Raw genomic sequence first — 16,728 nt, forward strand, 5'->3', positions numbered from 1 at the left:
CCGCAGAATAAAGAAAACACGTCATTTTCACAATAAAGCAAACAAAACCCCCAAAAAGTTGCAAAATTGTGGTTTTCTCTCGATTCCCCCCATGCACAAAAAAAAAACACCCTCATATGGGTGTGTATATGTCTAAGAGTTATTTTAAAAATGATAAACGCTAAAAAAAATGTTTTTTTTTTTATAAAAATGTAAATTTTAAAATGAAAATAAACACAGCGTTGCCCATAGCAACCGAGCTTTAGACTGTCGCAGACGGGATAGGGGGGGGTTAAAACGCTCGGCGCTTTCACAGGAAGAGGCGTGGCTCAGGTGGTACACGTGCTCAGAGGCCCGATCTGATTGGTTAGAGCGCGCCCACTGTCTCTGCCGCAGCCAATTGGTGAGGCTCGCCGGCGCATGCGTCTTGTGAGTTGTTGCGTTCTCCGTAGACGGCGCCAAATCTGCCAGTCTCCCCGGGGCCGTCCGCCGGTCGCTCACTTATCGGCTCCGCCATGGACGAGCTGTACCTGGACAACATCGACGAGCTGGTGACCGACCACAACAAGATCGTGAGGCCGCCATGATGATTATTATCATTAACCCTCTGTTTACCCCTAAGCCCTGATCCTGCCCTCCCACCGATCTGTCACGTGTTCTCTATGTTTATCCTATAGCAGGGTGCCTCCAGCTGTTGCAAAACTACAACTCCCAGCATGCCCTGACAGCCTTCGGCTGTCAGGGCATGCTGGGGGTTGTAGTTTTGCAACATGCCTTATAATAAGTAAATACCCCCTCTCCTCTGTATACAGCGACCCCCTCAGAATGATGTATATACTGACCCTGTTCTTTATCTCCCTACAGGTGACCTATAAATGGCTGAGCCACACTCTGGGGGTCCACGTCAACCAGGCCAAGCAGTGAGTACTGGGGTGTCAGGGCATGCTGGGAGTTGTAGTCTTATATCAGCCTCATCCTTCTGCAGACTACAGCTGATTGGTGTCCTGTGTAATGCCTCATCTCTCCTGTGGGGGCGCTGCACTGATCACTTCTCTATCCTCCTGCAGAGTACAGCTGATTGAGGTCCTGTGTAATACCTCATCTCTCCTGTGGGGGCGCTGCACTGATCACTTCTCTATCCTCCTGCAGAGTACAGCTGATTGGTGTCCTGTGTAATGCCTCATCTCTCCTGTGGGGGCGCTGCACTGATCACTTCTCTATCCTCCTGCAGAGTACAGCTGATTGGTGTCCTGTGTAATGCCTCATCTCTCCTGTGGGGGCGCTGCACTGATCACTTCTCTATCCTGCAGAGTACAGCTGATTGGTGTCCTGTGTAATGCCTCATCTCTCCTGTGGGGGCGCTGCACTGATCACTTCTCTATCCCCCTGCAGAGTACAGCTGATTGGTGTCCTGTGTAATGCCTCATCTCTCCTGTGGGGGCGCTGCACTGATCACTTCTCTATCCTCCTGCAGAGTACAGCTGATTGGTGTCCTGTGTAATGCCTCATCTCTCCTGTGGGGGCGCTGCACTGATCACTTCTTTATCCTGCAGAGTACAGCTGATTGGTGTCCTGTGTAATGCCTCATCTCTCCTGTGGGGGCGCTGCACTGATCACTTCTTTATCCTCCTGCAGAGTACAGCTGATTGAGGTCCTGTGTAATGCCTCATCTCTCCTGTGGGGGCGCTGCACTGATCACTTCTCTATCCCCCTGCAGAGTACAGCTGATTGGTGTCCTGTGTAATACCTCATCTCTCCTGTGGGGGCGCTGCACTGATCACTTCTCTATCCTGCAGTGTACAGCTGATTGGTGTCCTGTGTAATGCCTCATCTCTCCTGTGGGGGCGCTGCACTGATCACTTCTCTATCCTGCAGAGTACAGCTGATTGAGGTCCTGTGTAATGCCTCATCTCTCCTGTGGGGGCGCTGCACTGATCACTTCTCTATCCTCCTGCAGAGTACAGCTGATTGAGGTCCTGTGTAATGCCTCATCTCTCCTGTGGGGGCGCTGCACTGATCACTTCTCTATCCTCCTGCAGACTACAGCTGATTGGTGTCCTGTGTAATACCTCATCTCTCCTGTGGGGGCGCTGCACTGATCACTTCTCTATCCTCCTGCAAAGTACAGCTGATTGAGGTCCTGTGTAATGCCTCATCTCTCCTGTGGGGGCGCTGCACTGATCACTTCTCTATCCCCCTGCAGACTACAGCTGATTGGTGTCCTGTGTAATGCCTCATCTCTCCTGTGGGGGCGCTGCACTGATCACTTCTCTATCCTCCTGCAGACTACAGCTGATTGGTGTCCTGTGTAATGCCTCATCTCTCCTGTGGGGGCGCTGCACCGATCACTTCTCTATCCCCCTGCAGAGTACAGCTGATTGGTATCCTGTGTAATGCCTCATCTCTCCTGTGGGGGCGCTGCACTGATCCCTTCTCTATCCCCCTGCAGAGTACAGCTGATTGGTGTCCTGTGTAATGCCTCATCTCTCCTGTGGGGGCGCTGCACTGATCACTTCTCTATCCCCCTGCAGAGTACAGCTGATTGGTGTCCTGTGTAATACCTCATCTCTCCTGTGGGGGCGCTGCACTGATCACTTCTCTATCCTCCTGCAGAGTACAGCTGATTGAGGTCCTGTGTAATGCCTCATCTCTCCTGTGGGGGCGCTGCACTGATCACTTCTCTATCCCCCTGCAGAGTACAGCTGATTGGTGTCCTGTGTAATGCCTCATCTCTCCTGTGGGGGCGCTGCACTGATCACTTCTCTATCCTGCAGAGTACAGCTGATTGAGGTCCTGTGTAATGCCTCATCTCTCCTGTGGGGGCGCTGCACTGATCACTTCTCTATCCCCCTGCAGAGTTCAGCTGATTGAGGTCCTGTGTAATGCCTCATCTCTCCTGTGGGGGCGCTGCACCGATCACTTCTCTATCCTCCTGCAGAGTACAGCTGATTGAGGTCCTGTGTAATGCCTCATCTCTCCTGTGGGGGCGCTGCACCGATCACTTCTCTATCCTCCTGCAGAGTACAGCTGATTGGTGTCCTGTGTAATGCCTCATCTCTCCTGTGGGGGCGCTGCACTGATCACTTCTTTATCCTCCTGCAGACTACAGCTGATTGGTGTCCTGTGTAATGCCTCATCTCTCCTGTGGGGGCGCTGCACTGATCACTTCTCTATCCTGCAGAGTACAGCTGATTGAGGTCCTATGTAATGCCTCATCTCTCCTGTGGGGGCGCTGCACTGATCACTTCTCTATCCTCCTGCAGAGTACAGCTGATTGAGGTCCTGTGTAATGCCTCATCTCTCCTGTGGGGGCGCTGCACTGATCACTTCTCTATCCTCCTGCAGACTACAGCTGATTGGTGTCCTGTGTAATGCCTCATCTCTCCTGTGGGGGCGCTGCACTGATCACTTCTCTATCCTCCTGCAGAGTACAGCTGATTGAGGTCCTGTGTAATACCTCATCTCTCCTGTGGGGGTGCTGCACTGATCACTTCTCTATCCTCCTGCAGAGTACAGTAGATTGAGGTCCTGTGTAATGCCTCATCTCTCCTGTGGGGGCGCTGCACTGATCACTTCTCTATCCCCCTGCAGACTACAGCTGATTGGTGTCCTGTGTAATGCCTCATCTCTCCTGTGGGGGCGCTGCACTGATCACTTCTCTATCCTCCTGCAGACTACAGCTGATTGGTGTCCTGTGTAATGCCTCATCTCTCCTGTGGGGGCGCTGCACTGATCACTTCTCTATCCCCCTGCAGAGTACAGCTGATTGGTATCCTGTGTAATGCCTCATCTCTCCTGTGGGGGCGCTGCACTGATCCCTTCTCTATCCCCCTGCAGAGTACAGCTGATTGGTGTCCTGTGTAATGCCTCATCTCTCCTGTGGGGGCGCTGCACTGATCACTTCTCTATCCTCCTGCAGAGTACAGCTGATTGAGGTCCTGTGTAATGCCTCATCTCTCCTGTGGGGGCGCTGCACTGATCACTTCTCTATCCCCCTGCAGAGTACAGCTGATTGGTGTCCTGTGTAATGCCTCATCTCTCCTGTGGGGGCGCTGCACTGATCACTTCTCTATCCTCCTGCAGAGTACAGCTGATTGGTGTCCTGTGTAATGCCTCATCTCTCCTGTGGGGGCGCTGCACCGATCACTTCTCTATCCTCCTGCAGAGTACAGCTGATTGGTGTCCTGTGTAATGCCTCATCTCTCCTGTGGGGGCGCTGCACTGATCACTTCTTTATCCTCCTGCAGACTACAGCTGATTGGTGTCCTGTGTAATGCCTCATCTCTCCTGTGGGGGCGCTGCACTGATCACTTCTCTATCCTGCAGAGTACAGCTGATTGAGGTCCTATGTAATGCCTCATCTCTCCTGTGGGGGCGCTGCACTGATCACTTCTCTATCCTCCTGCAGACTACAGCTGATTGAGGTCCTGTGTAATGCCTCATCTCTCCTGTGGGGGCGCTGCACTGATCACTTCCCTATCCTCCTGCAGAGTACAGCTGATTGGTGTCCTGTGTAATGCCTCATCTCTCCTGTGGGGGCGCTGCACCGATCACTTCTCTATCCTGCAGAGTACAGCTGATTGGTGTCCTGTGTAATGCCTCATCTCTCCTGTGGGGGCGCTGCACTGATCACTTCTCTATCCTCCTGCAGAGTACAGCTGATTGAGGTCCTGTGTAATGCCTCATCTCTCCTGTGGGGGCGCTGCACTGATCACTTCTCTATCCCCCTGCAGAGTACAGCTGATTGGTGTCCTGTGTAATGCCTCATCTCTCCTGTGGGGGCGCTGCACCGATCACTTCTCTATCCTCCTGCAGAGTACAGCTGATTGGTGTCCTGTGTAATGCCTCATCTCTCCTGTGGGGGCGCTGCACTGATCACTTCTTTATCCTCCTGCAGACTACAGCTGATTGAGGTCCTGTGTAATGCCTCATCTCTCCTGTGGGGGCGCTGCACTGATCACTTCTCTATCCTGCAGAGTACAGCTGATTGGTGTCCTGTGTAATACCTCATCTCTCCTGTGGGGGCGCTGCACTGATCACTTCTCTATCCTGCAGAGTACAGCTGATTGGTGTCCTGTGTAATGCCTCATCTCTCCTGTGGGGGCGCTGCACTGATCACTTCTCTATCCTCCTGCAGAGTACAGCTGATTGGTGTCCTGTGTAATGCCTCATCTCTCCTGTGGGGGCGCTGCACTGATCACTTCTCTATCCTGCAGAGTACAGCTGATTGAGGTCCTGTGTAATGCCTCATCTCTCCTGTGGGGGTCGCTGCACTGATCACTTCTCTATCCCACTGCAGAGTACAGCTGATTGGTGTCCTGTGTAATGCCTCATCTCTCCTGTGGGGGCGCTGCACTGATCACTTCTCTATCCCCCTGCAGAGTACAGCTGATTGAGGTCCTGTGTAATGCCTCATCTCTCCTGTGGGGGCGCTGCACTGATCACTTCTCTATCCTCCTGCAGAGTACAGCTGATTGGTGTCCTGTGTAATGCCTCATCTCTCCTGTGGGGGCGCTGCACTGATCACTTCTCTATCCTGCAGAGTACAGCTGATTGAGGTCCTGTGTAATGCCTCATCTCTCCTGTGGGGGCACTGCACTGATCACTTCTCTATCCTGCAGAGTACAGCTGATTGAGGTCCTGTGTAATGCCTCATCTCTCCTGTGGGGGCGCTGCACTGATCACTTCTCTATCCTCCTGCAGAGTACAGTAGATTGAGGTCCTGTGTAATGCCTCATCTCTCCTGTGGGGGCGCTGCACTGATCACTTCTCTATCCTCCTGCAGAGTACAGCTGATTGAGGTCCTGTGTAATGCCTCATCTCTCCTGTGGGGGCGCTGCACTGATCACTTCTCTATCCTCCTGCAGAGTACAGCTGATTGGTGTCCTGTGTAATGCCTCATCTCTCCTGTGGGGGCGCTGCACCGATCACTTCCCTATCCCCCTGCAGACTACAGCTGATTGGTGTCCTGTGTAATGCCTCATCTCTCCTGTGGGGGCGCTGCACTGATCACTTCTCTATCCCCCTGCAGAGTACAGCTGATTGAGGTCCTGTGTAATGCCTCATCTCTCCTGTGGGGGCGCTGCACTGATCACTTCTCTATCCCCCTGCAGAGTACAGGTGATTGAGGTCCTGTGTAATGCCTCATCTCTCCTGTGGGGGCGCTGCACTGATCACTTCTCTATTCCCCTGCAGAGTACAGGTGATTGAGGTCCTGTGTAATGCCTCATCTCTCCTGTGGGGGCGCTGCACTGATCACTTCTCTATCCCCCTGCAGACTACAGCTGATTGAGGTCCTGTGTAATGCCTCATCTCTCCTGTGGGGGCGCTGCACTGATCACTTCTCTATCCTCCTGCAGAGTACAGGTGATTGAGGTCCTGTGTAATGCCTCATCTCTCCTGTGGGGGCGCTGCACTGATCACTTCTCTATCCCCCTGCAGAGTACAGCTGATTGGTGTCCTGTGTAATACCTCATCTCTCCTGTGGGGGCGCTGCACTGATCACTTCTCTATCCTCCTGCAGAGTACAGCTGATTGGTGTCCTGTGTAATGCCTCATCTCTCCTATGGGGGCGCTGCACTGATCACTTCTCTATCCCCCTGCAGAGTACAGCTGATTGGTGTCCTGTGTAATACCTCATCTCTCCTGTGGGGGCGCTGCACTGATCACTTCTCTATCCTCCTGCAGAGTACAGCTGATTGAGGTCCTGTGTAATACCTCATCTCTCCTGTGGGGGCGCTGCACTGATCACTTCTCTATCCTCCTGCAGACTACAGCTGATTGGTGTCCTGTGTAATGCCTCATCTCTCCTGTGGGGCCGCTGCACTGATCACTTCTCTATCCCCCTGCAGAGTACAGCTGATTGGTGTCCTGTGTAATACCTCATCTCTCCTGTGGGGGCGCTGCACTGATCACTTCTCTATCCTCCTGCAGAGTACAGCTGATTGAGGTCCTGTGTAATGCCTCATCTCTCCTGTGGGGGCGCTGCACTGATCACTTCTCTATCCTCCTGCAGACTACAGCTGATTGGTGTCCTGTGTAATGCCTCATCTCTCCTGTGGGGGCGCTGCACTGATCACTTCTCTATCCTCCTGCAGACTACAGCTGATTGGTGTCCTGTGTAATGCCTCATCTCTCCTGTGGGGGCGCTGCACTGATCACTTCTCTATCCTCCTGCAGACTACAGCTGATTGGTGTCCTGTGTAATGCCTCATCTCTCCTGTGGGGGCGCTGCACTGATCACTTCTCTATCCTCCTGCAGACTACAGCTGATTGGTGTCCTGTGTAATACCTCATCTCTCCTGTGGGGGCGCTGCACTGATCACTTCTCTATCCTCCTGCAAAGTACAGCTGATTGAGGTCCTGTGTAATGCCTCATCTCTCCTGTGGGGGCGCTGCACTGATCACTTCTCTATCCCCCTGCAGACTACAGCTGATTGGTGTCCTGTGTAATGCCTCATCTCTCCTGTGGGGGCGCTGCACTGATCACTTCTCTATCCTCCTGCAGAGTACAGCTGATTGGTGTCCTGTGTAATGCCTCATCTCTCCTGTGGGGGCGCTGCACTGATCACTTCTCTATCCCCCTGCAGAGTACAGCTGATTGGTGTCCTGTGTAATGCCTCATCTCTCCTGTGGGGGCGCTGCACTGATCACTTCTCTATCCTCCTGCAGAGTACAGCTGATTGAGGTCCTGTGTAATGCCTCATCTCTCCTGTGGGGGCGCTGCACTGATCACTTCTCTATCCTCCTGCAGACTACAGCTGATTGGTGTCCTGTGTAATGCCTCATCTCTCCTGTGGGGGCGCTGCACCGATCACTTCTCTATCCTCCTGCAGAGTACAGCTGATTGAGGTCCTGTGTAATGCCTCATCTCTCCTGTGGGGGCGCTGCACCGATCACTTCTCTATCCCCCTGCAGAGTACAGTAGATTGAGGTCCTGTGTAATGCCTCATCTCTCCTGTGGGGGCGCTGCACTGATCACTTCTCTATCCTCCTGCAGACTACAGCTGATTGTTGTCCTGTGTAATGCCTCATCTCTCCTGTGGGGGCGCTGCACTGATCACTTCTCTATCCTCCTGCAGAGTACAGCTGATTGGTGTCCTGTGTAATGCCTCATCTCTCCTGTGGGGGGCGCTGCACTGATCACTTCTCTATCCTCCTGCAGACTACAGCTGATTGGTGTCCTGTGTAATGCCTCATCTCTCCTGTGGGGGCGCTGCACTGATCACTTCTCTATCCTCCTGCAGAGTACAGCTGATTGGTGTCCTGTGTAATGCCTCATCTCTCCTGTGGGGGCGCTGCACTGATCACTTCTCTATCCTCCTGCAGACTACAGCTGATTGGTGTCCTGTGTAATACCTCATCTCTCCTGTGGGGGCGTTGCACTGATCACTTCTCTATCCTCCTGCAGAGTACAGCTGATTGAGGTCCTGTGTAATGCCTCATCTCTCCTGTGGGGGCGCTGCACTGATCACTTCTCTATCCTCCTGCAGACTACAGCTGATTGAGGTCCTGTGTAATGCCTCATCTCTCCTGTGGGGGCGCTGCACTGATCACTTCTCTATCCTCCTGCAGAGTACAGCTGATTGGTGTCCTGTGTAATGCCTCATCTCTCCTGTGGGGGCGCTGCACTGATCACTTCTCTATCCTCCTGCAGAGTACAGCTGATTGAGGTCCTGTGTAATGCCTCATCTCTCCTGTGGGGGGCGCTGCACTGATCACTTCTCTATCCTGCAGAGTACAGCTGATTGAGGTCCTGTGTAATGCCTCATCTCTCCTGTGGGGGCGCTGCACCGATCACTTCTCTATCCCCCTGCAGAGTACAGCTGATTGAGGTCCTGTGTAATGCCTCATCTCTCCTGTGGGGGCGCTGCACCGATCACTTCTCTATCCCCCTGCAGAGTACAGCTGATTGGTGTCCTGTGTAATGCCTCATCTCTCCTGTGGGGGTGCTGCACTGATCACTTCTCTATCCTCCTGCAGAGTACAGCTGATTGGTGTCCTGTGTAATGCCTCATCTCTCCTGTGGGGGGCGCTGCACTGATCCCTTCTCTATCCCCCTGCAGAGTACAGCTGATTGGTGTCCTGTGTAATGCCTCATCTCTCCTGTGGGGGCGCTGCACTGATCACTTCTCTATCCTCCTGCAGAGTACAGCTGATTGGTGTCCTGTGTAATGCCTCATCTCTCCTGTGGGGGCGCTGCACTGATCACTTCTCTATCCTCCTGCAGAGTACAGCTGATTGGTGTCCTGTGTAATGCCTTATCTCTCCTGTGGGGGCGCTGCACTGATCACTTCTCCATCCTGCAGAGTACAGCTGATTGAGGTCCTGTGTAATGCCTCATCTCTCCTGTGGGGGCGCTGCACTGATCACTTCTCTATCCCCCTGCAGACTACAGCTGATTGAGGTCCTGTGTAATGCCTCATCTCTCCTGTGGGGGCGCTGCACTGATCACTTCTCTATCCTCCTGCAGAGTACAGCTGATTGAGGTCCTGTGTAATGCCTTATCTCTCCTGTGGGGGCGCTGCACTGATCACTTCTCTATCCTGCAGAGTACAGCTGATTGAGGTCCTGTGTAATGCCTCATCTCTCCTGTGGGGGCGCTGCACTGATCACTTCTCTATCCCCCTGCAGACTACAGCTGATTGAGGTCCTGTGTAATGCCTCATCTCTCCTGTGGGGGCGCTGCACCGATCACTTCTCTATCCTCCTGCAGAGTACAGCTGATTGGTGTCCTGTGTAATGCCTCATCTCTCCTGTGGGGGGCGCTGCACTGATCACTTCTCTATTCCCCTGCAGAGTACAGGTGATTGAGGTCCTGTGTAATGCCTCATCTCTCCTGTGGGGGCGCTGCACTGATCACTTCTCTATCCTCCTGCAGAGTACAGCTGATTGGTGTCCTGTGTAATGCCTCATCTCTCCTGTGGGGGCGCTGCACTGATCACTTCTCTATCCTGCAGAGTACAGCTGATTGAGGTCCTGTGTAATGCCTCATCTCTCCTGTGGGGGCGCTGCACTGATCACTTCTCTATCCTCCTGCAGAGTACAGCTGATTGGTGTCCTGTGTAATGCCTCATCTCTCCTGTGGGGGCGCTGCACTGATCACTTCCCTATCTTCCTGCAGAGTACAGCTGATTGGTGTCCTGTGTAATGCCTCATCTCTCCTGTGGGGGCGCTGCACTGATCACTTCTCTATCCTCCTGCAGAGTACAGCTGATTGGTGTCCTGTGTAATGCCTCATCTCTCCTGTGGGGGCGCTGTACTGATCACTTCTCTATCCTCCTGCAGAGTACAGCTGATTGGTGTCCTGTGTAATGCCTCATCTCTCCTGTGGGGGCGCTGCACCGATCACTTCTCTATCCTCCTGCAGAGTACAGCTGATTGAGGTCCTGTGTAATACCTCATCTCTCCTGTAGGGGCGCTGCACTGATCACTTCTCTATCCTCCTGCAGACTACAGCTGATTGGTGTCCTGTGTAATACCTCATCTCTCCTGTGGGGGCGCTGCACTGATCACTTCTCTATCCCCCTGCAGAGTACAGCTGATTGGTGTCCTGTGTAATACCTCATCTCTCCTATGGGGGCGCTGCACTGATCACTTCTCTATCCTCCTGCAGAGTACAGCTGATTGAGGTCCTGTGTAATGCCTCATCTCTCCTGTGGGGGCGCTGCACTGATCACTTCTCTATCCCCCTGCAGACTACAGCTGATTGAGGTCCTGTGTAATGCCTCATCTCTCCTGTGGGGGCGCTGCACCGATCACTTCCCTATCCTCCTGCAGAGTACAGCTGATTGAGGTCCTGTGTAATGCCTCATCTCTCCTGTGGGGGCGCTGCACTGATCACTTCTCTATCCCCCTGCAGAGTACAGCTGATTGAGGTCCTGTGTAATGCCTCATCTCTCCTGTGGGGGCGCTGCACTGATCACTTCTCTATCCTCCTGCAGAGTACAGCTGATTGGTGTCCTGTGTAATGCCTCATCTCTCCTGTGGGGGCGCTGCACTGATCACTTCTCTATCCTGCAGAGTACAGCTGATTGGTGTCCTGTGTAATGCCTCATCTCTCCTGTGGGGGCGCTGCACTGATCACTTCTCTATCCCCCTGCAGAGTACAGCTGATTGAGGTCCTGTGTAATGCCTCATCTCTCCTGTGGGGGCGCTGCACTGATCACTTCACTATCCTGCAGAGTACAGCTGATTGGTGTCCTGTGTAATACCTCATCTCTCCTGTGGGGGCGCTGCACTGATCACTTCTCTATCCTCCTGCAGAGTACAGCTGATTGAGGTCCTGTGTAATGCCTCATCTCTCCTGTGGGGGCGCTGCACTGATCACTTCTCTATCCTCCTGCAGAGTACAGCTGATTGGTGTCCTGTGTAATGCCTCATCTCTCCTGTGGGGGCGCTGCACTGATCACTTCTCTATCCTCCTGCAGAGTACAGCTGATTGAGGTCCTGTGTAATTCCTCATCTCTCCTGTGGGGGCGCTGCACTGATCACTTCTCTATCCCCTGCAGAGTACAGGTGATTGAGGTCCTGTGTAATGCCTCATCTCTCCTGTGGGGGCGCTGCACTGATCACTTCTCTATCCTCCTGCAGACTACAGCTGATTGGTGTCCTGTGTAATGCCTCATCTCTCCTGTGGGGGCGCTGCACTGATCACTTCTCTATCTCCTGCAGACTACAGCTGATTGGTGTCCTGTGTAATGCCTCATCTCTCCTGTGGGGGCGCTGCACTGATCACTTCTCTATCCTCCTGCAGACTACAGCTGATTGGTGTCCTGTGTAATGCCTCATCTCTCCTGTGGGGGCGATGCACTGATCACTTCTCTATCCCCCTGCAGACTACAGCTGATTGAGGTCCTGTGTAATGCCTCATCTCTCCTGTGGGGGCGATGCACGCTGATTGGGGGGGGGGGGGTCCCGGCTGTGTATACCATGTGATCACCCTATGGTGGGTGGGGCTACAGTACTCATCTCCTCTGTCTTGCAGGATGCTCTATGACTACATCACCCGAAAGAGGAAGGAGAATGCCGGCGCGCAGGTGCATGTGACCTACCTGGTGACCGGGAAGTGTGTGCAGGATGGATACCCTGTGAGTATGGAGAGGTTCTCAGATTACACAAGCAGGGACTCTTTTCATTGCTACATTTGACAGGTGTCCCTGCCCAAAGTGTATTACTCCCTTCCCTCCATATGATAGCTTATGTCAGTCCTCCAGATGGTGCAGAACTACAACCCCCAGCATGCCCGGGCAGCAGTTGCCCCCTTTTTTTTTTTTTTTTAAACATCTGGAGGGCCACAGATTGGAGACCACTGACCTATGTGATTCCTAACTTATCCGTAATTCACTTTATTTACCCAAATAAAAGCCATGGAGTAATTATAGAGACACGGGGGGGGGGGGGGGGGGGGGGGAGGAAAAGCTGCTGAGTTACCCCTAGCAACCAATCAGATCGCTGCTTTCATTTTTCCCCAGGCCTCTTTAAAAATGAAATAAGCGATCTGATTGGTTGCTATGGGCAACTGCACCGCTCTTCCTCTGCACAGGTTATGATACATCTCCCCGTATACTATATATATATATATATATATATATATATATATATATATATATATATATATATATATATATATATATATATATATATATATATATATATAATGTGTAACACGTTACGTTATGTTTCGCTGTAATGGTTCCAACCCGTTGAGTAAACTCTATTATACGGCACGGTGGCGCCATAGAAATGAATCCCCGAGGAACAGCTGGAGCGCTGCTATATACTACTCCAATATTACTTTATATGAACCCAAAAATGGTGCCGGGAAATCTGCAGCCGCTCCTGCAAAAAATAAAAATACATCTTTAAAGCCGCATCAGTAACCACATACCGTATATACTCGAGTATAAGCCGGGTTTTTCAGCATGATTTTTCGTGCTGAAAACACCCCTCTCGGCTTATATCCGAGTGAACTCTCCACCTGTCAATCCCTTCTCAGTGGTCTTCAACCTGCGGACCTCCAGATGTTGCAAAACTACAACTCCCAGCATGCCCGGACAGCCATCGGCTGTCCTGGCATGCTGGGAGTTGTAGTTTTGAAACATCTGGAGGTCCGCAGGTTGAAGACCACTGGATTGACAGGCGGTGATGGTGAAGGGGGGGGGGGGGGGATGATGATAGGCGATGATGATGATGATGGGGTGGGATGATGACAGGCGGTGATGGTGAAGGGGGGGGGGGGGGGATGATGATAGGCGATGATGATGATGATGAAGGGGGAGATGATAGGCGGTGATGGGGGGGGGGAGGATGATGACAGGCGGTGGTGATGAAGGGGGGGGAAGATGACAGGCGGTGATGATGAAGGGGGAGGATGATGACAGGCGGTGGTGATGATGACGGGGGGGGGGATGATGACAGGGGGGGGGGATGATGACAGGGGGGGATGATGACAGGCGGTAATGATGAAGGGGGGGGGGGAAGATGACAGGAGGTGATGGGGGGAGGGGAGGATAATGACAGGTGGTGATGATGGGGGGGGGATGATGACAGGCGGTGATGAAGGGGGGGATGATGACAGGAGGTGATGATGAAGGGGTGGGATGATGACAGGCGGTGGTGATGAAGGGGGGGGGGGAAGATGACAGGAGGTGATGATGAAGGGGGGGGATGACAGGCGGTGATGGGGTGGGGGGAGGATGATGACAGGCGGTGATGATGAAGGGGGATGATCACAGGCGGTGATGATGAAGGGGGGGGGAAGATGACAGGCGGTGATGATGAAGGGGGGGGGAAGATGACAGGCGGTGATGATGAAGGGGGGGGGAAGATGACAGGCGGTGATGATGAAGGGGGGGGGAAGATGACAGGCGGTGATGATGAAGGGGGGGGGAAGATGACAGGCGGTGATGATGAAGGGGGGGGGAAGATGACAGGCGGTGATGATGAAGGGGGGGGGAAGATGACAGGAGGTGATGATGAAGGGGGAGGATGATGACAGGTGGTGATGATGACAGGCGGTGATGATGACGTGGGGTGATGATGACGGGGGTGTTAATGATGGGGGTCTGGATGATTACATCGGGGGATGATGTATTTCCCACCCTAGGCTTATAGTCAAGTCAATAACTTTTCCTGGGTTTTTGGGGTGAAATTAGGGGCCTCGGCTTATATTGGGGTCGGCTTATATTCGAGTATATACGGTATATAAATTTTTTGCTTTATTCTTTTTGCTAAAGACAGGTTTCAAAAAGAGTGTGTATTTTTTTTTCTTGCTGCCCTTCTGTTTTAAAAATTTTTTATTGCCATTTTTTTTTTTTTTGCTTAAAAAAAATTCTTCTGAAGGTGAATAATTCATTTTTTTTTCTCCCATTTTTAAAGAGAGCTTCTAAAAGTGTGTAGTTTGAGTATTTTTTTGTTTTTTTTAAATCTGTTTTAATATTAGCTCTTTGCTTCAAAGTGTTTTTTTTTTTACTTTTTTTTTTCTTGCTGCTTTTCTATTTTTCCAAATCCTTTTATTTTTTTTTAATTTTTTAATTATTATTTTTGCTTAAAAAAAATAAAAAATAAATAAAAAAGCAGCTTCTGAGGGTACATTTCCACCCGGCGTATACGAAGCGTATTTCACACTGCGCAAAATTTTCGGAAATACACTATGTATTCCTCGCTGTACTATGTATTGTGGGCGGGGCTGTGTGTCGGCGTGACTGTGACGCGTGGCTCCAAAACTCACTGCGCACATAGGGCTGCCGCCAGAAAGCCCTGTGTGTATAGTGAGCGAGGAATACACAGCGTATTTCCCACTGCTGCCGCAAATTTTGCGCAGCGTGAAATACGCTGTGTATACGCCAGGTGGGAACGCACCCTGAAGGTGAATAATTATTTTTTGTTTTTCTCCCATTATAAAAAAAAAAAATTGCTTCTAAAAGTGTAGTTTTATTTATATATATATATATATATATATATATATATATATGTGTATATACGATATATATATTTATATTATATTATAATATTATATAATATATTATATAATATTATATTATAATATTATATTATATTATATTCTTTATTTTATTTTTTTTATATATTAGCTTTTGGAGGGGGAGGGGGAGGGTGTTTTTTTTTTTTTTAATTTTTTAAAAATTTTTTTTTTTTTTTTTTTACTATTGCAAATCGTGTGAATCAACCTCTAGGGGGCCATATATGGTCCTGACCAGGCTCTGCATGCAGGGGGTCCCAGCTCTGACTGTAAATCATTGTCCTGTATGGAAATATTCCAGAAAAACGTATCAGTAGGACTAACCACCCGCATTGTCGTTTCAGTACCACAAGGTGGCAGTAGTGAAAGAAGAGAAGCTGGAAGGTATTGTCCGCTCCCGCAGTCTTATGTTTTCCTGTCTATAATTTTTTTTTAACCCCTTTTTAATTTCTCCGATTGCAGCTGCAAAATCCAAGCTCTCCGTGGTGGCCACCGTCCACGTGTACAGCATCCAAAAAGCCACATTAAAAGACAGCGCCCCCCTCTTCAGTACGGACTACGACATCATCAAGAACAACCTCCAGAACTCCAACAAGTGAGTGGTACATAGACACTGGGCCTCACCTGCTGCGTTTCTTTACAGACCCCTGGTTATATTTCCTGGCAGCGCAAATCCGACAGCTGAAGGGATGGGCCTTACATGCCACTATGGGGATCGTTTGGTATCAAAACACTTTGGAGGGGTGACCCCACCCTATTGCAGCACAGACTAGACCCCCTGACATGGTCCCTACTTTTTAATCTGTAAGGCAGTGTTTCCCAACCAGGGTGCCTCCAGCTGTTGCAAAACTACAAGTCCCAGCATGCCCGGACAGCCTTCGGCTGTCCGGGCATACTGGGACTTGTAGTTTTGCAACAGCTGGAGGCACTCTGGTTTGGAAATACTGCTATAGTGAATTGCTGTCCTCTTATCACAGGGCTTATTCGCTCAAAGGATAGGGGATAAGATGTCTGATCGCGGGGGTCGCCCGGTTGGGATCCCCCGTGATCGCCGGGTAGCTGCTCCAGTCTCAGAAAACCCTGTGTTTCCGGGACTGGAGATGTGACGTCACACACCGCCCCCTCGTAATGTCACGCCACACCCCCTCCATTCATGTCTATGGGAGGGGGGTGTGTGATTGCGGCAGCCCCCCCCAAGATCAGACATCTTATCCCCTATCCAAAGGTGTCCATGGCCGGTTATACCCCTTTAACCCCTTGGGGGACGGAGGGTTTTTCCATTTTGGAATTTTTGTTTTTTCCTCCTTACCTTTTTAAAAATCATAACCCTTTTAATTTTGCACCTAAAAATCCATACGATGGCTTATTTTTCCACCAATTCTACTTGGCAGTGACGTCAGTCATTTTACCCAAAAATCTAAGGTGAAACGGGGGGAAAAAAAAAATCAGTTTGAAACAACTTTTAGTCCCGGCCGTTGTTAGAGGCTGGGCCCGACCCGATATGACGTGGGGCGACGGCGTGGCCTGCGTTATAGAACACGAGCGGAATCATGACGTACCGGTACGTCATGGGTCCTTAAGGGGTTAAAGGGGTACTCCGGTGGAAAACCTTTATTTATTTATTTTTTTATGAACTGGTGCCAGAAAGTTAAACAGATATGTAAATTACTTCTATTAAAAATTCTTAATCCTTCCGGGACTTATTAGCAGCTGTATTCTACAAAGGAAATTATTTTCTTTTGGGACTTCTTTTCTGTTACGACCACAGA

At 51.0% G+C, this 16,728-nt stretch overlaps 1 protein-coding gene across 1 annotated transcript in view; it reads left to right on the forward strand.

The window, feature by feature from the left end:
• The first annotated feature begins 396 nt into the window (after positions 1-396).
• Positions 397-16,728, forward strand: part of POLD3 (DNA polymerase delta 3, accessory subunit) — a 38,346-nt gene continuing 22,014 nt past the window's right edge. The window contains exons 1-5 of the mRNA XM_056561081.1: positions 397-551; positions 844-899; positions 11,966-12,068; positions 15,304-15,343; positions 15,422-15,554. Of these exons, the coding sequence (XP_056417056.1) occupies positions 495-551; positions 844-899; positions 11,966-12,068; positions 15,304-15,343; positions 15,422-15,554 (389 nt within the window). The 5' untranslated portion in view covers positions 397-494. The remainder of the gene's footprint in view (positions 552-843; positions 900-11,965; positions 12,069-15,303; positions 15,344-15,421; positions 15,555-16,728) is intronic.

This window comes from Hyla sarda, chromosome 2 (assembly GCF_029499605.1).
Source record: "Hyla sarda isolate aHylSar1 chromosome 2, aHylSar1.hap1, whole genome shotgun sequence".
Taxonomy (NCBI): Eukaryota; Metazoa; Chordata; class Amphibia; order Anura; family Hylidae; genus Hyla; species Hyla sarda.